General features: G+C 34.2%; 1 protein-coding gene across 1 annotated transcript in view; it reads right to left on the reverse strand.

Moving 5' to 3' along the window:
• The window catches only part of Alg14 (ALG14, UDP-N-acetylglucosaminyltransferase subunit), a 34,489-nt gene extending 14,296 nt beyond the window's left edge, over positions 1 to 20,193 (reverse strand). The window contains exons 1-3 of the mRNA XM_090407835.1: positions 20,034 to 20,193; positions 15,392 to 15,558; positions 9,311 to 9,451 (exon numbers count right to left, since the gene is read on the reverse strand). Coding sequence (XP_090263961.1) covers positions 9,311 to 9,451; positions 15,392 to 15,558; positions 20,034 to 20,109 — 384 coding nt within the window. The 5' untranslated portion in view covers positions 20,110 to 20,193. The remainder of the gene's footprint in view (positions 1 to 9,310; positions 9,452 to 15,391; positions 15,559 to 20,033) is intronic.
• Positions 20,194 to 23,400: the final 3,207 nt, after the last annotated feature.

Below are 23,400 nucleotides of genomic sequence, written 5' to 3' on the forward strand. Positions count from 1 at the left end.
ATACTTCAAGGATATCTTTTTCTCCTGTTTTCATGTCACCTTTATCATCCCTAACTCCTTTTACAGCACTCTTTCCTCCATTTCTAAGCTTCTTCAACTACCTCCGGAATATCTTACCACCTTCTTGATATTTATTTTCTATGTTCTTGCCAAAATCCTCCCATGACTTTTGTTTAGCCAGTTTTACACAGCGTTAACCTTTCTTACATTTGTCTCCGTATTCTCTAAGATCACAAGCTGACTTATTTGCCAGGAACTTTTGATATGCTTTCTTCTTTTCCTTCACTGCCTCTTTAACTTCCTGTGTCCAGCATGGAGTTCTGATTATTCTATACTTGCAGACAACCTCACCACATGCCTCTCTGGCTGAATCAATCAGTGTTTTCTTCAGGGCTTGTCACTGAATCTCCAAAGTTTGGTTCCTGTTTTCAAACACTTTCATTTTTTCTTGAATAATATTTGTGTATTTTAGTCTACAGTTCATATCTGAGAGCTGCTCAACTTTTATTCGCTTTAAAACTTTCTTACATGTTCTTCTTTTCAATATGAAATTCAGTTCTCTCCTGCTCGAGACTAAATGGTGATCACTTCCAATTTCAAATCCTCTATACACTCTAGGGAGAAAACATCACTATCAACAATAACATAGTCAATGAGACTTTTCTTATTCCTTGCCTCTTCTCTCCATGTGAATTTATGCACATTTTTATGTTGGAACATGGTGTTAGTAATAACCAGTCCATGTCCTGAGCATAAAATCCAACAGGTATTTGCCATTATTATTAGCTTTGCTCTTTTCTCCAAATTTTCCCAAAATATTTTTGTATGTCTGACAATCATTTCCTACTCAGCTATTCAGATCCCAACAAAGACCAACTTTTCATTGTGTCAGTTGCTTTTTCTCTAAAGTATCAAAAAATTTCTCTACTTCTACCTTAGTAGAACCTTCTGTGGGACCATAGGCATAAATAAGTCTCATTGTCCAGTTCCCTGCTTTTGCCTGCCATTCAAGAAGATTAGCCTCGTATTTAATGTTGAATATTATGGCTACTCCTTCTTTTCCTTGTCATTGCCAGAATATAACATTTTGTATTTATTGCTCAAAGATCTCACCAGTTTTTGCCTTTTTTTGTTTCAGTCACCCCTATTATGTCGATCTGGTACTTATCCAATTCCTTAGCTAGCTCCATTTCTTTGCCATTCAGGCTTCTTATGTTGATAGTACAGATCTTGAACTCTGGTGATGTTGAGTTGGGGTACAGCCTGCATAGTACTTGTCTGTAAAAAGGATTGTTCCAGTAGCTGAATTTTCGCTGTTTGTCCTGGTTCCCTGGCGAAAACAAGGAGGGCCTTGTTTAATCAGGTGATGCCCCAGCTAGCCTTGAAATTCTGTCATGTTGTACTCATTTTTTATTTTGGTTTAAGCCAATAAGAATACAATTTGGTCAGCTAAATTCCAAATTGCCAGACCATCCTCATCCATTCAGTATCCAGCTAGATATTTAACAGGGTGCACCACAAGAAGGTGAGGATTGGTCATTAGGTCAGAAGCCCTGGTTGGTTCTCCACATTCCTTTAAAGGCTATGTGGAGGTTTCCTCTCAGTTATATAGCTTTGACCCTTAAGCACCCCTTAAATTATATTAATTGATAAAGTATTCAAATTATACTATAATTAATTGCACTGGACCAATTAAGATGAGTGCTGATGTGCTATGCACTCTTAAAACTTTCATGCATTTATAAAAATGCAATCATATGGTCAAATGATATGAATTTTGTAGCGCGGGTTGCATAAGCCACGTGACAGCACACCAACTGAAATGGGCACGTGATGCCACTGATGGATACCCAAAGTGGCCCCAAAAGATCTATGTTGTTTATAGAGCAGATTTCCAGATTATCTGATCCTTGGTCAACTCACAGTATTAACACTAATGTACTATAATTAGCCTACAGGCTAACAGCTTTTCATGTGAGAGATTCACATAAAATATTTAATTTTTTGTTTGTTTGTTTTTTTAATTATTCACCCAGGAGCCTCTGAATCTTTGTCAGTAGTAATGATGCCCTTTGCTTGGAAACACCTGCATTTAAATCCACATCTAAAATGTGAAGAATCTTTATAAGGGCTTTTCACCTAAAGGTGAATTAGGTGATCTCATATGGAATTTGCAACATTCCCCCTACTGAAAATTCAAGTTTTTCATATTGCAAGACAGACTCATTGACCAGAAAATATATGCAACTGGCGGACATAGCAGATGATGCAGACAGGATTAACCACTCCATCATAGCATCAATTAGGATTTATGAAACTAAGTTACTTGGATATGAACCCCTCCCCCCCCCCCAAAAAAAAAAAAAAACGAACACATAAAATGAAAATGGGACTTTCTCCTTCGTTTTCAACAATTAAGAAATGGGCTGCCGAGTTTAAACATGGCTGTACCAGCCTTGAAGATGATCCATGTGAAGGACGTCCAAAAAGTGTAACAACACCAGAAATCATTCATCAAGTGCACGATATGGTATTGGATGATCGGCGAGTCAAAGTGTGAAATTGCCGAGGCTATAGTCATTTCAAAAGAATGCGTAGGATATATTTTGCATGAAGAATTACAAATGAAAAAGTTTTGCGCAAGATGGGTGCTGTGCTTACTCACAACAGATCAAAAAAACACACTCGCATAAAAATCTCTGAACAGTGCTTGGAGCATTTTAACAAGAATAAAACTGATTTTGTGCGTCGATTTATTACTATGGATGATACTTGGATTCACCATTACACACAAATCCAAACAGCAGTCAAAACAGTGGACAGACACCAGTTGTTCAGCGCCAAAGAAGACAAAGTCGGTTCCATCAGCAGGAAAGATCATGGCATCAGTGCTTTGGGATGCTAAAGGCATTATGTTTATTAATTATCTTGAAAAGGGTAAAACAATAACTGGGGAATATTATTCTGATCTTTTAACCAGACTAGATGAAAAAATTCGTGAGAAAAGACCTGGTTTGCAGAGGGAAAAATCATCTTTCATCAGGACAATGCACCTGCCCACAAAGGTGTTTGGCAATGGGAAAATTAAAGGATCTGCACTATGAACTGTTGGAAGAACATGCACCCTATTCCCCAGATTTGGCTCCCCTGACTTATATCTCTTCCCAAAACTGAAACTCTTAATCGCTGATCAGCGTTTTTCTTCGAATCAAGAGGTGATTGCAACTGTAGAGGGGTATTTTGCAGATCTTACTGAGAACCACTACAGGGACGGGATAATGGCACTTCCGCATCACTGGAATAAATGTATTAGTCTTAAGGGAGATTATGTTGAAAAATAAAAATAAATTGAAATTAGAAATTCATTTTATCATTGTTAGACAGAGAACTTTTCAGGCCACCTCTTAAATAAGGTTTGTGAGCTAATGAGGACATCCCTAAAAGTTTTTAAATAGATGCAGGGATATAGACATCATTCCTAAATAAATTTCTAGAAATCACTTTTGCACAAAACAGGCAAAAAAAAAAAAAAAAAATAATGAATACACTTAGAGAGGATATTTCATCCACCAGACACAATATCTCAAAAATTTTTGACATTGTTTTTTGAGGAAGTTATTCTTTTCTTTTGATCCACAAGCCTACATAGGGAAAAAGTAAATGAGAACAGAGCATGTAATGTGGATGAGACTCAAGGCAGAAGAATAGGAATGCTATGGCATTTTGGCAGTTACTGACTACCAGTGTCAGAAGGATGCCTATGACATGATATTTTAACAATTATCGAAATTGTCACACTTAAAATAAGCAATTTGTTTTTAGTGTGAATTTATTAAGGGCACTATCAACATAGCTGTTTTACTGCTCACAGGCATGCCTCCCACATCAAGATCCTCAATATACTACTATAATCAGACTCTCTCCAGGCATGATCTAACAGGAGTAAATGGCAGCTAGATTTTTTACTAGCTGATTGAAAAATCTTCTGCCACATTACCAGTTTGGCTATGGGCTCCTAATTGTCACCCCAAATTGCCAACTGATACTTGGATAAATTTGAATACCATGATTTAGGGGTGGTCTTCATAATGTGGCTAACACAATCAATGGTAATCACATGTAATCCATGTGAATATATGTACAAACTACACACATTCACAGATTACCTCAATGATGTCATCTAAAGATGTACTTTACCTTTGAATTAGAAGTAGACAGATTGTTTGTTTTTATGATTTACAGCTGACGCAACTAAGGCTATAAGGTTATTATTATGTCTGTAAATTGCATATGTTCTTCTGGTTAGTTTGCCTGTTTTGCAGGATGAAAAACCCAATTTCTGGTAGGAAAATCCTGCTACCTCCATTTGAGACCACTAATGCCTTCAAATGAAAGCCCCCCACCCCCAATAAAGATTCTTTGTACCAAAGAGTATCACAATGATGCCCTTTGGTGAGATTCAAATCCAGGTCTTTACAGCCAAAGGGCATCATCAATACCAACTGAGCTACAGAGGCTTGCAGAAGAAGAGATTTCTCGTGCTTAGATTTCGCACTTATGATTGGCAATTTTCAATCATAATAAACATGCATGCAAAGCCTCCACAGTTCAGTTGGCATTGATGATGCCCTTTGGTTGGAAAGATCTGGCACAAAGAATCTTTTTCAGGACTTTTCAATGGAATGCAAGTTCACTGGTCTCATAAGGAGGTGGCAGGGATTTTCCTCCTGCAAAGCAGGTTAACCCTTCCTCTTCTTTTCTGCTTAAGTAATCATAACACATCGGATTAACTCTGAATTCATATTCTTGAATACTAATGATATCAAGTTCCTTTCTATTATCTTCACTTTTAATATAAAATTAAGCCATTAATGTCATCTTCTCAGTCTCTTAATTTTCTTCTGATCTTTCCTATATAGCCAGCAAAGGTTGATCGATTGGTAGAGCCTCTGCTACTAATGGCTCATGCAAAAAGTTAAGCAAGTTTGAGCGTGGTTAGTAGTTGGACGGAGATCAATCATTTGATGCTGTTGGCACAATCTCCCTCGACAAGTCTTTGGACTCCCGGAGGTGTCACATAATAATAATAATAATAACAATAATATGTGACCTCTAGTCCTTGATTAACTTTTATTTCCAACTCAATCTTCAGATTAATAAAATAAAATTGGTTTGAATACTGCTCTGTATGCATACTGCTAATTTAGTGCTTGGATAATTTCTCTCTTTCCATAAAAAAAAAAATCATTTAGTGGCTCATCACCATATCAACTTTGCTTATTCTATTATCTATTTTCATGTTTAATTTCATTTATCTCCCAAAAAAATTGTGCCTAAAAGAAGAAATGTTTCATCTGTGCTATTTTTTAATTTGTTATGGCAATAATTCAACTTAGTTAAGAATCCTGAAGACTTGTACCAGATTTATTTAGGAATATCTACATAAAGTAAAAAGTTGAGGGAATATTTCAGATTTTGATATCAGGTTTATTATCATTTTCTTTCATATAAGATGTATAACAGGAGAGTAACAAGTAACATCAAATCATCTTCCTGTATGTCCATCAATTCTAACTGCTAACTTACTACTTAAATACAGGCTATAGCTTCATACTCGTATAATGTTTCATTTACACAATATAATTGTAGTAAATATGAATAGCTCTTCTTTTGACACCTTATCACATGCCTTTTCCACATTTATGAAATATAAATCCTTTTTATATTCCCATGATTTCTCAACTACATGTCTTAAAGTAAAAATCAGGTCTTAATAACTGCATAGTTGGACTGAACCCAGATTGTTCTTCCCCAACTTTCCTTTCCATACAATTTTTCTTAGTGTATGCTTACATAAATTTCACCTAGAACAATCAATAGGGAATTTCCTTTATATTCTCACATTCAGTTGTGTTTTCCTTTTTACAGACAAGTACTATGCAGGCTCTACTCCAGTCACCTGAAACATGACCTTCTGACTAGATGTAAATCATGCAATGTAAATACCTGAAAAACATTTATACTTCTATCTTTGAATATGTTTGGTCAATTATCATCCATCTACTCCAGCTACCTTTCTGCAACTGATTTAGAAAACTTTTACTGAGATAGAAAAAGCTATCAGAAACAGGTTTCTGATAGCTTTTTCTATCTCAGGTACTATGTGTACTCAATGCATTGCTCGTGAATATTTACTACTACTTTTCTGTTCACTCTTATTTAACAATCTTTCAAAATCATTACTCCAGACATCCAGAATATCTTTTATTGCACCTTTCAAAACCATCTCTAATGTCTTTTACAGTGCTCTTTGCTCCATTTCTGACATTTTTCAATAACCTCTGACACATATTATACTTTCATGATACTTATTTTCTGTACTCATGCTATAGGCATCCCATTACTTTCATTTAGCAATGTTTAAACACAGCTTATAATTTCTTGTAATCATCAAGAAATTGTGTTTTTTTGTATCCTTGAAAACAACTATACTATGCTTATATTTATATATTTCAATATACAGTTCACCTCTGAATACTTGACTTAACTTTTGCACATATTTTTAATTTCAATAATATATTCTATACTATATTATATTTCAATATAGCAATTTTTATCCTGATCAAAATGAAATGGTGTTAGGAATAAGTTATGTCCTGAAGAGAAATCCACTATGTACTTATTAGTTCGCACTTTTCTTCACATTTTCCCAAAATATTTCTTGTTATGCTGTTCAGATCACCAATATCCAGTTTTTCCTTTTTCTTTATGTCATCTTCCTCTCTAAAGACCCAAAAATTACTCTGTCTTCTCTAGTAGAATCTTCTATGAACCAAGGAAACTGAACAAGTCTCACTGTCCATTTCTGAATTTGCCATATCACTTTGGCTGCCATTCAAGAAGCTTAACTTTGTGATCAGCACTGAATAAAACAGCTATTCCTTCCTTTCATTGATTACTGTTGTCCAAAGATAGCTTCGTATACTGATTCTTTAACAGTATCTCTTTTGTTTTTGTCTTCTCCTTTGTAACACCAATTATATTAACTTCATACTTCTCTAATTCTTTGGCAGTTCCACTTCATTTCCATAATACCTATGCTGATGGTGCCTAATTTAATTCTGCTGTGGCTGAACTTATTCCAGTAGCTGACTTCTCACTGTTCATACCAATCCAAGATGAAAACAAGAGAGGCTTTGTTTAAGCCAATGTAGTATTATCATGGTTGTAACTTAAGCAAATACAGAATACAGTTTGCTTGGCTACATCCCAAATTCTCTTTTCCTGCTGGAAAATCAAATTTTTTATCCAACTAAACAAGCAAACCAGCCAGAAGAAATATGTAATTCTGGCATCACAGCTTAAATTCAAAATAACCCAACCAATTTGTCAGCCCTTCCTCATTTGTTCAATATCCAGGTAGATACCCAATAACAGGTAGCACCATAAGAAGATAAGGACTGAGAAGTGTGGCAAAAGTATACTAATCAGTTCTCTGCATTTGTTACAGACTATTTGAAGGTCTCCTCCCAGTTATCTGGTTTTGAACCTTAGTAATCCCAGTTAACATGATAAGAATCTATAATAATGGAAATAATAACAGCCAGCTAATCTTGAAACGAGATGCTAGTGTACCTAATACAAGGTTGTTAATAAAATTTTTGTTATTTTGCGGAGTGCGAGTTTTTTTGTTGTTTTAAATTATATTAATGTCCAATTAATCATTCATGAACAGTTCATTTCATGTTTCAAAGAGCATTTCGTTTGTTTTTGTTTACTTAGGATGCATACACACACATTGATCATCAATATACAGTATCTGCATACCTACTGGCACAATTAATATTATGTAATTGCTATACAATTAAAACATTCTGGATATTAAAAGGGTCATCATTAATAATTTTCAAGAAAAGGAAAACTGCTGAGATTTTAGCTATAAGAACTGATATATGCAGTAGAACCAATATACAATAAGCATGCACAGACCCAAAAATCATACCCACATGGCAATTATGTAACATGAACATATTTTCACACTAAAAATCTCAGTTCTCATACTAAAAGCCTCATGACAAGATTTAAATTTTCTTCTTTTACCCTTTTTATAATCTGATGACGATTTATTTGAAATGGCCAGCACACTATTATTATTATTGCTGGTTGCCTATGTATAGTATAAATGTTTAGAGTTTCTTGTTTTAATTTTTGCTCTTTCTCTGTGCCTAACTATATTATATTCTTACTTTTCCATATAGAAACGTAATGGTTTTGCACATTTCCCATATATAGCAGAATATAAAATATCTCATGCAAACAAACTAAAAAATGCATTAGAACAGGTCATCACTAAACAATGACCTGTTGTAATGTACTTTTTGATGCACAAAATTTCAGGTAGTATGTCTTTCCCTGTTAATATTCTATTTAATAACAAAACTAAATTAGCTTAATTTAATGTAAACACTTAATTTGAAGCTTTGAAGGCAAGTTTAAGAGGAGTTTTCCTTATACATAAGCATGCACAGACCCAGCCTGGAGCTACATAAAATTCATTTCCAGAAATCCAAAATTATTAGAAAAAAATAAAACTTTTAAATATAGGCACCCATAAAGCTAGCAATCTATTGTCATGCATATATTTAATTGATAACAGTTAGGAGTATGGCCAGAGCAGTTTGCCTGTTTATGGAAAGAAAAAGACCCATGTTTCAGGGATGGAGGGAAAACAACCCTACCATCTCTGAATGAAAACAGCTAACTACCTTCAAATGAAAAGTGCTTATAAAGATCCCTCATATCCTAAATGAGATTCTAAATCAGGTTTTTCCAGCTAACAGACATGTCTGCATTTTATCCTCAGAACTGCACCATATAAATATTTAAAACGAAGTCCATAAGAACCAACATAACTCATAACTTTAAAAGATAATTATCTTTATAATATTCAAAGCAAGAGTGACTTCAACTAAGCTACAAATACACAATTTTTAAATGATACCACAACCAAGGAAGAAGGAATTATGACAGCAAAGAATTTTTACAAGTGCTAGATATAAGAATCTGAAATATTTTCAGCAATGTATTTCACTGCTTGAATTTTCTTCTTTGAGCAAAATAATCATATAATTTTTGAGATTAAATATGAGATAGAGCATACCCTCTCTCTCTCTCTCTCTAAATACATCTCTGCATCCAAATGTAAGTAAATCTGAAAACCATGGATGTGGATGCATGAAATTATTCCACTGAGGAGGCAGTACTTATTTATAAATATAGTAATTTAAGAAATATAAAATTATCAACTTACCACATCTGGTCTATGTTTGGCAACCAAAGGAAAACAATAAAAAAAGGAACATAAAGTCGTTAATGCAGAGCTAATCCATGACTGATTAACTTCCCTACTTCGAGGTATCTTCTCTATACAATAATGAAAATTTTTTGGTTCCTAAAAATTAACAAAAATGAAAATTCAAACATTAGCATCAATGGTATCAATAAAATTGATTAACTATGTCTCCTGACAGTGTTGTCACTACTTTATTTATAACCCTCATATTTTTAAAATAATAGATTATAGATTACCTACAATAGATAAAATTTTCATTTAACGTATCAAGGACATCTTCAGTATTGAATCAACTCGATTGCAAGCAAATGTAACAGAAATTTCAACAATGCTAATATGAATTCTTGTTTGTGTATATATTCTAATTTAGTTCATATTGAAAATTTGCTTCGTAATTTAGACAAAAAATTTTATGTTAACTATTCATCCTCACATAAGTCATCCATTGTTTTCTTCTCTGACATTTGATTTCTTTAGCAATGAATGAGAGGTTCAGATGATTTCTAGGAAAAGATAATCAAATTTGATTCTCATGGAATGAAGAATCTTTGTCTAATTCCAAAGAACTCTGCCTAGTGTCATTAGTATGAGAAGCAATGCTGTACTTGTCATACTACAAAAATGCAACACAGTCTTGATGTTTTTGGATTCTAATCAAAGCCGAGCAACCAGTCTATCCAAAGTAGTAAAGACTACATGATCAGAGTACTTGTAGATACTTCATAAGGACAGCAGTGGTAATGTATCCTTTGTAGAAGATTCAAATGTGCTCGTCTGGCCAAGCATAGCAAAATACTAAAAATAAAGAAATAAATAAAAATTAATTCAAAAATGGTGTCGACTAAGAATGTCTTAAAGCATTTTCAAGCTCATGAAGCCGATCATTATTCAAGAATTACTGTTTCTCGACTTCAAGTACATGTATTTGATTTATTAATAGGGCCTTGTTAGTTTTTTTGATAAATCGATGCAGAACATAATTTGAAAAAAAAAAAAAAAATCAACTAACTCCTTTTATTCCCTAACAGGGAGTAGGCGAGGCCTTTATACCCTATCTAGCTTTTGGAGACTGAGTGGACAGTTCAATCTCCACTGGTAGCCAATCAGAGATAGCTGGCCCATGTCTATCACTAATTATAGCAGCCACCGATGAAGAGGCTGGCAAACAAGTGCTGCCATCTCTTGGTACCTAACCCTAACAAGATATGTCACTGTCTGAAATAATGTAGGTACTACATAATTTGATGGTCTCCTTAATGTTTACAAACTTAGGAATAACACAGCAGTGGGGACAACCCCTTTGAAACAGTCTATTATGTAAATGAACTTTCTTCAAATGCAGTTTACCATATCATCTAGCAGTTTTCCAATATTCCTTGCCATAGAGGTTTTTAATCAAACATGTGTACTAGACATATTTATAGATACTTATATGGCTTACATGCAGAAAAGATAAAACTGAATTCAAAAACTCTTATGTATTTCATTCAATGTAACTGGACATCATTAGGGAGAAAGACCAGTTATTTTGAATATAGTTTATATTCATGTTTTGAATATAAACTATATTCAAAACATGAATCCAATAAGTCCAGCCTTGCTTCTCATAATATGGACACTATGCACAGAGTTCTTTGGAACCAGATAGGGATTCTCCATTCCAGCAGGTTCAAATTTGATTATCTTTTCCTTGAAATTGTCTGGACCTTTGCCGGGACTGTTTGCTAATCTCCAAATTTTGGGTAGTGTCATTACTGTTAACTAACTGTAGAATAACACATATGCCACAGTAAACTTTTTTTTATTCTATAAATATTTCATCTTATGTATCATAAGACATCATCAGTACAATTAACGAACAATAATAGAAACTGAATTCAAAAAACAAGAAACAGTACTGTGCATGCTTAAATTAGAATCCCTCTATGTATACAGTCACGTGTTCATGGATTACAAACCACTGGACTGAAATTAAAATTACTTAAATCAAACTAAAATGTAGCAGATAAATTATTGAATACAACTGAGGATAACAATTTCCCACACTTTTGGAATAGTGAGACAGTCATTTCGATTAAGATTAAGTGTATGTAGTAAGGCTTCAGCACTTTGTTTATATAACTGTTCAGGTTTATATGTGGATCTATGTAGTAACTTGCTGTTCTGCCATTGGATCCTGTGGTTAGCATTTTCGATTCCATGTTGTGCAAGGTCAGATTTGTGAGGTCTGATAAGATGGATGTGGTCCATATATTCATTTATAGATCTTCCTGTTTGTCATAGTAAGGCGAGTTATATAAACATGATACTTGGTATACACCAGGTAACATTATTGGTGAGAGTTTTGTCTTTGGAGAAGGTAGCAAAGTTGTGAATTTGGTTGATGGGTTTGTAGGTAGCAACAAGTTTATATTTTTTCATAATTTTTGCCACACAATCAGAGATGACTTTAATATATGAAATGGGAGTCCTGTGGGCTTCTTGTCTGGGTTGATTTGTAGAAGAGTGGTTAATTATGTTTTGGGTTGTTATTGGATTATATCCATTTAGTAAGACTGTTTCTTTGATCATTTCCAATTCTTGTTTTAGAGATTCTTCAGAAGAACAAATCTTGTTTGTCCTAGATACTAAAGATTTTATGATGCCATATTTTTGAGATGGATGGTGAGCTGATGTATTATGAATATAACGACCTGAAAAAGTTGGTTTTCGGTAGACGGAAGTGGAAATGGATTCATCTTGTTTGCAGTGGATGTGTACATCAAGAAAGGAAATACCTGTTGGCATTTCTTTTTTTAGTGTGAACTTGATATGAGAATGCGGGGTGTTGATTTTTTGTAGAAATGAGTAGAGTTCAGGTTCCATGTGACTCCAACCTGCAAAGATGTCATCGACATAGAGTAGCCACATTGTTGATTTCGGATCAAAAGCAAAAATTCTGTCTTCTCCGTGCTCAAGAAAAAAGTTAGCTAAGTTGGGTGATAAGGATGAGTCCATTGCTGTTTCTTCCTGCTGTTTATATATTTTATCTTTCCATGAGAAGTAACCTGATGTGATTGCAAATTTGAATAATTCCACTATGTCAGGTGAAAATTTTTGGATTAACAATTCTATTGTTCTTTGTGAGGGATATTAGTGAAGAGAGAGAGAGAGAGAGAGAGACAATATCAGAGCTCACTAACATGTCTGTATCTGCCAGTTTAATGTCTTTTATCTTTGTATGAAATTCTATGGAATTTTTTTTATGAAAGAGGTTGAGAGTTGAGTTTATTACTATTAAACTGTTCATAATTTTTTGTAGGTTATGTAATATACAGAAACTTTTGCAATTGTGAAGACAGAGAGAGAGAGACAATATCAGAGCTCACTAACATGTCTGTATCTGCCAGTTTAATGTCTTTTATCTTTGTATGAAATTCTATGGAATTTTTTTTATGAAAGAGGTTGAGAGTTGAGTTTATTACTATTAAACTGTTCATAATTTTTTGTAGGTTATGTAATATACAGAAACTTTTGCAATTGTTCCTTGAAATTTTTACTATCAGAAATGAAAGGTAACCATCAACTGCACAGTTTTTTTACTTCACTTATTTTTTTCTAATAAGTGAATTTCTGTAATTCAGCTGAGCTTATATATTACCTTTCCTGCCTTCTCTTCATTTTCTTAATGCTTTAATGAATCCTCTTCCTAATTCTTGGCAACAAGATTTTCTGGGAAAACAATAGAAATGTGAATAAGACATGAATTTAAGCTCATGCTGCAATGCAATTCAGAATCTGTTGAGTAAGCTGTTAACTGCATTTTTGTATTTAGTATCCTTGTTATTTCCTAATGGGGTGCTTAGGAAATAACAAGAGTCAAAGTTGTATAACTGAGAGGAGACCTCCATATAGCCTTTAAAGGAATGCAGAGAACTAACTAGGGCTTTTGACCTAAATCCTCACCTTCTCTAGAATACAGAATAAGCAATACGTAGTGTGTATTTGAGTTGTAAGTCGGCAATTAGAATTGAAGGAAGGTACAGGAAGATGATTTAATGTTAAATCTGGTGTGAAAAAAGGATGTACATTATTCCCTCTGTTATTCATTATCTATATGGATCACATTATGAAGGAAAGTGGTACTAAACATGATATCAGAATTGGAGATGTTAATGTCAGCTCTTTGCTTTATGTGGACAATGTTATACTTCTAAATAAATCCGCTACAATTCTGCAAGATTCTCTGACTAAATTGAATAACTGCTGTTGTAATAGATAGGGTATGAAGGTCAGCATTAAAAAGACAAAGACAATGAAAATAGGTAGAATTGTTGAAAATGTCAACTGTGTTGTGAACGGGGAACCTGTGGAACAAGTAAAACATTTCAGCTACTTAGGTACGATTTTTACTGAAGATGGTAAATTAAACATCGAAATAGACAACAGAATCAACAAAGCTGGTATGGTGGAAAGTCGATTGAATAAATTCATATGGAATAAGAGAGAAATTAGTCGGAACACTAAATTAGCCGTATACAAGACAGTGTTCAAACCAGTTTTAACTTATGAAGCTGAGAGCTGGGTCAGAAGTAAAACACTTGACCAAAGACTAGAGACCGCAGATATTAGAGTCCTGAGAAAGATTATAGGCGTGAACAGATGGCATCAATGGCAATATCATATTAAAAACGAGAATATTAGGAAAGAACTTGACATTGTCAGCATCCAAGAATGCGTTAGCAGAGCTAATCTCAGGTGGTATGGTAACTTCAATAGAATGGGCAAGGAAAGATTAGCAAAACAAGTGTTCTGTGCAAGGTTGGCAGGAAAAAGACCCAGAGGAAGACCAAGATATAGGTGGATTGATACTGTACAAAGTGCCTTAGACAATAGAAATATAAGATCTGATAATGTTTTAGTCTTGGCAAGTAACAGACTGATTTGGAGGAAAATTGTAGATAGGAAGTTGGTAATGATGTAAATTTTTCATGTAGTACTATCATATCCTGTACACCCCTTGAGGGTACATGGCAGGAATTTGATGATGTTATTTCCTAAAAACTGGGTTAAGTGTTTTTTTTTTTTTTAAATGCTTGTTTTTCAACATTCTTTATTGTACTTTGAAACTATAATCAGACTTTCCTATTTTGAGAACCAAAAATCCCTTCTTTGTTTGAAGATTGGTTCAAGTATCTGTGTGGTAAATTTGCTAGTTTTCAGAAGCAAATATGCTTCTGAAAACTAGCAAATTTACCACACAGATACTTGAAATAATCTTCATCAAGCCCAATCATGATGACTCTTTGCAGTTCACTGGTTCTTATCCAATATTTTCTTATATGCTCTGCTATCCCACTTTTGCAAAAACATTGAAACCTTGTGTAACCATATTGTTGCCCAGAAAAATACAGAGGACGTTAAGTCTCTTTTAGTGACTTGGGAGAAAGTTACCAACCTTGTTCTTAATAAGCAAAGTTTCAAGTTTTAGTAAGTTTCTTTTAAATGAACCAAATGAGCAATCCAATGAAAGTGCACGTTATTATTTTCAAAGAAAACTTACATTTCTGAATACAAATAAAATTTTGTGAAAACATGTGCCTGATGATTAAAAATGGATAGTGTTCTTCAAGTCAAAATATTTAAGACAAAATCATTGCAGGTCTGTCTTCCCAGATCTATATTAATGCAGCAGCAGCAATAACATGATGCACGAGAAAGAAAAATGCTATAGATAATATATGGAGCAATAAATAACAATAGAAACTGAAAAGTAAGAACAAATCAGCAATTAACATATCTATACTGGAAATCAAGATGGTGAGAATTAGATGACTCAGACATGTCAAAACACAGGAATGAGAGAAGAATACTTAAGAGACAACATGAAAAAGAGAAAGACTATAGAGAAAATTTTTCCTTCTTTTTCCCATTAAAGGATGGAAAAGGAAGGCAAATTTAAATACGAAACTAGCATTTTTTTTTAATCTAGAAATGAATAATTTCTAGATTAAATTAAATTAAACAAATAAAATAAATTAAATTAAACAAATACCTTACTTGATTGTTCACAGAGGTGTTAAAGTAATTGCCTATAGGTCTTCTATTCTCCAGTGCAGAAATTTTATCCTCACTTATTTTATCTGTTTCTGCTATGATATAGACAACAGGTCTGTAACTTTTACCCAATCCTTGAACAAGTCGAACCATTTCATATGTGTGACCACCTACAACAGGTATATAAAAATATTCTTTGTATATAAAATCAAATATTATTTTATCATACAGCAACATACTAGTAACAAAAGAATATTTGCTTTTTCTCACCACAGCAACAATAAAGATAGTTTTCCAAATGCTTTTATATGCAAATACAATATTTGTTAATAAAACTTCAAACATTATCTTATTACTAAACAATACTACTACTCAATTACGGTATGAAGGATCGCATGATACTTGGAATAAGGAAAATGAACTTATATTTCGAAGGACAATCACCTCAGCCAGAATGGAATAGAGGATATGATAAATAAGAGTCAACTCTTAGAACTGAATTTAGATTTTTTTTTTTTTTTTTTTTTGTAGTACTCCTGTGGATGTTTCTTTATCAGAAGGGGTGAAGGTGTCCTGTTGATTTCATTGACTAAAAAACAACTTAGGGTAGCAGACCAGAGGAGTTTGTTAGTGTATTATTGGTACATTTTTTTTTTTTTTTTTTTGGTATTGCTGTGGGTGTTTCTGTTTCTGAAGGAATGATATGTTGATTTCACTGACTTTTAAAGGTCAGGTTAGCCTTCAGTGGCTGAGGTGTGTGGTAGTGTATTAGTTGTTCTTGGTAATGGTGCTTGTAGTTATTTTTTTCATTAGACATATTTTTGCAACATTTTGATGTTTTATATATTATTTTTGTAATTTTATTTTCTCTTGTAACTTCCACTAACAAATTACATGCCAAGAACAGTTCAAAAAACTTATTTTTATCCTTTCTGATATCAATATAATCCAAGACTGTTATGTTATGTGGTATTATGGGTATCTAAATCCATGGGTTTTTCTTAAACTTGCTATATGATGCTGTTTATTGGTCTGTTCTTTTTATCTTCTTTCTGAGTCTGTTTTGGAATTCCTGTTAAGATAGATGGTATATGATGATAGATGGTTGACATTTCTTCACTTGAAGGTTTTCATTTTTCTCTGGCTATTACTATTGTTGTTTCTCTAGATTCTCTTGGCATTTTCTGTCTTAGCAGAAAGCAAACATTTTAAATTGTTTGGTTAGTTCTTGCTGCATTTAGCTCTTATTTCTTCATTTTATAAGTGAGTGTGGCATTAACAGTACAGTTAAACAGATCAAAGCAGTGATTGTAGTTTGATAAGAGGAGTAAGACCTGTAAAACAATGCTTACTCCTCTCATAGTGGCAAGTTTTACTGAAAGAGAGCCAATATAAGAAGAGAAATAAAACCGTTTATATAAATATATATGTAAAAATCAATAACCGATTAATATATCGTTACACAATACTAATTTTTTTTGTAAAAAGTTTTTTACCTTGGATTTGTTATATGTTAAAGATACCAAGAAATTATATACTTGGTTTTTAATCTTTTCCCAAATAAGCAAAACCAAGTTTTGCACATGAAATATATTCACGTCTGAGCTACTTGTATATAGAGACTAATGACTTCATATTACTTGCCTTAGTATCCGTGTGTAGAGGCTTAAGTGCTGTCAACACTTTCCTCAAATGACTATTTTTTTAATACTATGCTACAGCGATCACAGTATTAAAAAAATAATCAGGTCCTCCCCCCATTCCCCGGTCTTCTCTTCAGAAAAAGTTTAGAAATGCCATCACCATACCCTACATCCGTGGCACATCCGAAAAAATAGCCAAGATTTTAAAAAAGTACAACCTACACACAGCATTTAAGCCCCACCACAAACTTGCTACCCTTATCCGCTCTACAAAAGATCAGCTCCCTCCTCTCTCAGTGCCTGGAGTCTATAAAGTACCCTGTTCCTGTAAACTAGTGTACTTTGGACAGACAGGCAGATCAGCTACTATCCACGTGGAGGAACATAAGTCATACATCTGCAACCACAACTATGGTCAGTCAGGCCTGGCTGACCATGTCTTGAATACAACCCACAGGATCTCATGGGAAAAAACCACCATGCTCCACCACAGTAAATTCCAAAAAGAGAGACTATTCTTAGAATCAGCAGCAGCTCTCAGGAATCAACCAAATCTTAACAAATATGGTTGCATCGAGATTCCTAAGATTTGGGAGACGCTCATCACCAGAGGTTCCACTTTACATTCCAGGCCACATACAACCGCCCTTAGAGGGCACTCCACCTAGATAGGACTTTAGTGTCACCCATGTGGTTGGGCTTAGTATTATGTGTTATTTGTATATATGTTACATTAGTTTTTTTGTAATCCCTGAAGATGTGTCAGTGACTGAGATGAAATATAGGAAGAATTAAATTCTGTTTTAATCCTTTCTGAGTGCTGTATACAATCCATTAAGCCTCCAACATGATACTTGCCTTAGTATGTATCCCATAATGCAAAGCACATCCCCCTTTCAGACGTGTATGATGCAATGCATAATGGGATACATACTAATATGTATGTATCCCTGGTTTAAACTCAAACCAGACCAGTTTCTACATTTATTGAGGTCTCATCAGTGGGAGTCAGACCCAGGAGAGATACCAACGTTGAAGTAATGCAGGTCGAAACCAGTCTGGGTAGTGACCCTTTCTATGATGCATTGCATCATACATGTCCGAAAGGGGATGTGCTTTGCATTATGGGATACATACTAAGATAAGCGATTATAAAGCCATTAGCCTCTATATACAAGTAGCCCTGAGGCGTGAATATATTTCATGCGCAAAACTTTGTTTTGCTTACTTGGGAAAAGGATTAAAAACCAAGTATATAATTTCTTGGGATCTTTAACGTATAACAAGCCCAAGATAAAAAACTTTTTAGATCTTTCTCTCATCCAGAGATTTTTATTAATAAGGTCAAGCACCTTTTGTCTACTTGTATAGGAGTTATATGTCTTCTGCATTACTTCAACCTTGGTATCTCTCCCGGGTCTGGCTCCCACTGATGAGACCTCAATAAAGGTCGAAACCACCAATACTTAATTTTTCTGATCAATGTCATAAAACATCAGATATGGAAAGTATACAAAAACATCTCCTCAATGATAAGACCAAATCTATCATCGAATTAGGAGCTGTTTCTCTGTCGGTTCCTGGAGCAGGAAAGGTACTTTTTAGGTGAAGAGTGGTTCCTGAGGAGATGGTGCTGGCCACCAATGTAGGGGTTGGCCTGAATAAACCCAGGCTGCGAAGGCCAACATTGAGAGTGGTTCCAAGCACTTTTCAAGGCAAGATCTATTGGGCCAGGTCCTCCCTTTTTGTTCACTGGTTTTTATTGTTCCTTTTTATTTTTCTGTCCGTTTGTTATGTGTCCTATAGATTTTTATAATTTATGGACGGGTTTTATAGTACTTTTAATAGTCCTTTTATCTATTTACTCCTGTTAAGTCATTCTTAGTCTAGTATATTTTTCCTCGTGGGATTTTTCCTTTAAAAAGTGAAAAGTCAACGACCATTTTAGAAGTAGCCGGGGAGGAAGTCAACAGCTAAAACTGGTCAACTGAGGCCTCTTTCTCTCCTCTAACACTATTTATCTTCCTCCCTTTCTCTCTGCTGAATCTCAGCATCACTTTTTACTCTAAAGGCCAATGATGAGACTTGAACTCACAAATTATTTAAGGTCGAAACCAGTCTGGGTTTCGACCTTAAGTCGAACATGTCTGATGCGAAAGGGGATGTGCTTTGCATTATGGAATACAAGATAAGGCAAGTGATATGAAGTCATTAGCCTCTATTTACAAGTAACTCAGAGGATAATATATTTCACGTGCAAAACTTTGTTTTGCTTACTTGGGAAAAGGATTAATAACCAAGTATATAATTTCTTGATATCTTTAACAATAATAATTTTATAAGAATGAATACAAGCTAAATGTAAGAAAATTATATAAAATCATTCTTGTTTAATATTTTGGTACAGAAAGGCCTTGCATGACTCTGAATAATATGGAAGTCTACAAAAGATGTATCTTCTTGTAAAAACTGAACTTTCTATAGATGTCAAAACTTAATGATAGATATGAAAGATAATGCATAAGACAGTAAAAAAAAAAAAAAAAAAAAAAAGCATGTGATTTTCTTATTTCTGGAGTAAATTTAAAAGTATGAGGCTATTATTTGTATTGCATTGGAAGATCTGAGGTCCATTTTCATTTCATTTATCGCATACGGTGGAGAGAAGGGGGGTGGGGCTTTTAAAAGCACTTAGATAATAATAATAATATATCAGTGGTAGAGATGGAGAGTTATAGAGTAGGTCCCACCCCCCTCGATAATTCTTTGGACTTCTTCGAGCTGTCATGTAATAATAACATTAATAAAACGATAAGAAAAAATTCAAAGAATTCGAATAGCTTCTCCAACAGTCATGGTTACACTTCAACTGGACAAATCATGGAAACTACATTGCAAGTGCAGCTTTATGCAGAAACATAAGAAATTGTGCAAAGTTGAATTTCGATATTTTGTTGCAAACTAACATAATATCGAAACATATAAATATAAATATATCTCACCTGATCCCATAACAACCAGCAATTTTACGGATTCCCTTCTCGGAGTTATCTGTTTCCGACTTTTTTGAATCCGCATGAATACAATCCACGCACGAACAAAAAATAAACACACACACGTACAAAACACATTTTTAAAAATCACGTCAAACGAGCCTACATCCATTTCCTATAATAGCAGCCGACACGAAATGTTCTTCCTCTACCGGCAAACATTTAAACTCAAATCAGCTACGCAAACTCAAATATTAAAACAAAACAGGATACTGTCTTTTGAGAAAGTGCTTTTGAAGATAAATTACTACTAGATATTTACAACAGGTGGTAGTTAGTTATGCATGGTCTAAACAGTCTTATCTGAGTCACTATAGTTTACTCGCATTTGTAAAGTATGAAGGCTTAGCCTTAGGATTAAGAGAGACTGGTTGTCAATAAAGTTAGCTGTTTTTCGGAAGATACAGTAAACCATCGATTTAACGGACTAATAGGGGCTAAGGGGTGTCCGTTAAATCGCGAATTTTTTTTAAATAAAAATATCTGTAACCTTATACTGCAGTTTTATCAATATTAGCACTGTAATAACAAAAAAAAAATGTTTTACACACACTTTTAGATAAATTAACGTTCGATGTTGAGGCGCTTGGTTTAGGTAATCCTGCTTTGAAAAAGCTATCAAGTTTTTTTTTTTTTTTTTTTGAACTTTTGAATTCTGCTGTTTTTATAATTACCTCCCTAAAATTACGAAAATATGTGTAATAAAACTGCCGCAGAAAATCACACCATGCGACAAAAGAAACAATTACAATGTGGTTGGTGTAATCACGTCCTAATCATTCGCCGAACATGTTTTATGAGCGGTGACTCATTTATGTCGGCTAAATTACAACAGTGTTTTTCCAACATATGATGGCCTATTCGCCAAAATTTCTTAAAAATAACAGAAATTAATAACAAAAAATAACCTGTTAATTTAATTACAAGCTAATCTTGGTTAAAATCATTTTAAAATTAACAGGGTGTTAAGTTTTACATGTGACATATGGGCCGGAAATTTTGTCCATTAAATCGAGGGTTTACTGTACTTCATTTTTGTAGCAGAGAGAGAGAAAGAGAGAAGTGTACAGGGATAGAACGTCCAGTAAGAAAGCTTCCTCCTCCCAATTACGTAACTATTCTTTTTAGTTTGCAAATAATCAAGTATATCTCCCAAGAAATGTGTCTCGGCCTTACAGGAGGACTTGAATGGATTGTATGAGTTGCCAACAGTATGAAACTCTCAAATCAGTGTTGGCAAGTCTAAAGTTCTCAAATTTGGTATGCAACAACGGGATGCAAAGTATACAGTTGGTGGGGAAATTTCAGAGGAAGTTTAAGAAATAAGAGACCTTAGAGTTGTGATGAACAAAGATCTGAAGCTCAGAGGTAACAATGCGTAAGTTGTGAAGGATCACATTAGATTATGGCATTGATGCGGAAGACCTTACCTTGTAAAATAAAAAGATTCTGATTCCATTGTATAATGCCTTAATCAGACCTTGTATGGATTATTGTGCATAGATTTGTTCCCTCTGTTTTTCATGGTGATGAGGGTATATTAGAAAGGGTCAGAGAAGACTGACAAATTTCAAATGATCTTTGGGATATGGGATATGAAAAGAGATTGAGGGATTCGGTTTGCAAAATCTTGTGTATAAGAGGAAGAGAGGAATATGATTGAGACATTTAAGTTGGTAAAGAGTTGTTATCAGGTTAATGTGAAATAAATCTTTCATAGCATGGGTAGAACAGTGAGACATGCCTGGAAATTTGTATAAGGAGGGTGTGAGCAGTGGCATAAGGAGTAGGTTCTTTGTATGGAAAGTGGTTGCTCAGTGGAATGTTTGATCTGATATTTTGGGGAATGAAGATACATTAAATGAATTTAAAGCATGGTTTTATGTGCATCATGCGCAACAATGTTTGCCTCCTGTGATGAGTCTTTTGATTCCATGAAGGTCTAGTGTTAATAATAATAGCAGCAATGATGAATAATTGTATCTCTAAACAGCAAGATTAGAATTATTTCAAAAACTTTACCTGCATTTACACTTCACAACACTAGACCATCCAAAGAAAGACCTAGGTTCAATTCTAGTCGCAGACTAGAGAAACATTTCTAATCCTTTCTTTGACTGGTTCCACAGTTAGTAGATCTCTGTCATGGGCATGCTGGTTTTTTCTACCGCAACTCGAAGTGTTCATCCCTAAATTCAAGAAAATCGACCATAGAACCCATACTATTTCAGACGATAAATTACAGTGTAAGGATAAGGTACCATGACATAACCACATTTCTCAGCCATATCTTTACTGGATGCTGTTTATAATTAGTGATAGTCTTGGGAAACCTTTCTCTGTTGGCTACAGATTTAGATTGAACTGCCTGTCCTCTTAGTCTCTAAAAGTTAGTGCTAAGACCTTGCCGACTCCCTATGAAAGGCATTAGCAGATTATATGCTTTTTGAGTAAAATATGCTACCTCAAAATATCTATTCCGCCCATAGTAGCTATCATGCTTCCTCTGAAAAATAGTACCTCAGAATTCCTATCGAAATGATGATACAGAGATCATGCTTCGGTTAACAAAGTGATTTGTGTGATAGTAATACTTCAATTATATATTTGTAAATATTCTGTATATGTGATGAGGATAATAAACTTTGTCAATGTCAAAAATTATTATTATTAGAGCCTGTGTAGCTCAGTGGAAGTTGCGTTTACACACCATGGCGCTTGGTCGTTCTACGAAAGACCTATTCAATTCTAGTGGCAAACTGGAGAAACATTTTCTAAGCCATTCTTGATCGGGTTCCGAGTTAGTCGATCTCTAGCAAGGGAAAGAGGATTCTTTCTTTGCTGTGTATTTTTATTGTTACTCACAGTTCATTGATCAACAATAGAGGCAAAGGGTACAACAGACAACTTCCACCATCTCGTGCCCTGAATCCTTTTATATTATTAGCTTTAATTAGTGATAGTCTTGGACCAGCTATCTCTAAATGGTTACCGGTGCAGATTGAATTTCCCCACCTATACATATATATATATATATATATATATATATATATATATATATATATATAAGGCAATTAAAAGCCTCAGCGGATTTCTTTATTTTATTTTACTATGATTAATATACTTTCTATATGCTGCATCAACAAAATATCTCAGCGGAGATGAACGCCTAAATTCAATAAAAGAGAATTTAGAACTTGTAAAAACGTTTATAGGTGGTAATGAAATTTAGGCCTGCAATGACATCCAGTAGAAAATTATTCAAAAATACGAGGTGTGCTGAAAAATTACAATAATCACCATGAAGGAGTTGAGT

Source organism: Typopeltis vanoorti, chromosome 18 (genome assembly GCF_054136105.1).
Source record: "Typopeltis vanoorti isolate ZY-2024b chromosome 18, IOZ_Tvanoo_1.0, whole genome shotgun sequence".
NCBI classification, from domain to species: domain Eukaryota; kingdom Metazoa; phylum Arthropoda; class Arachnida; order Uropygi; family Thelyphonidae; genus Typopeltis; species Typopeltis vanoorti.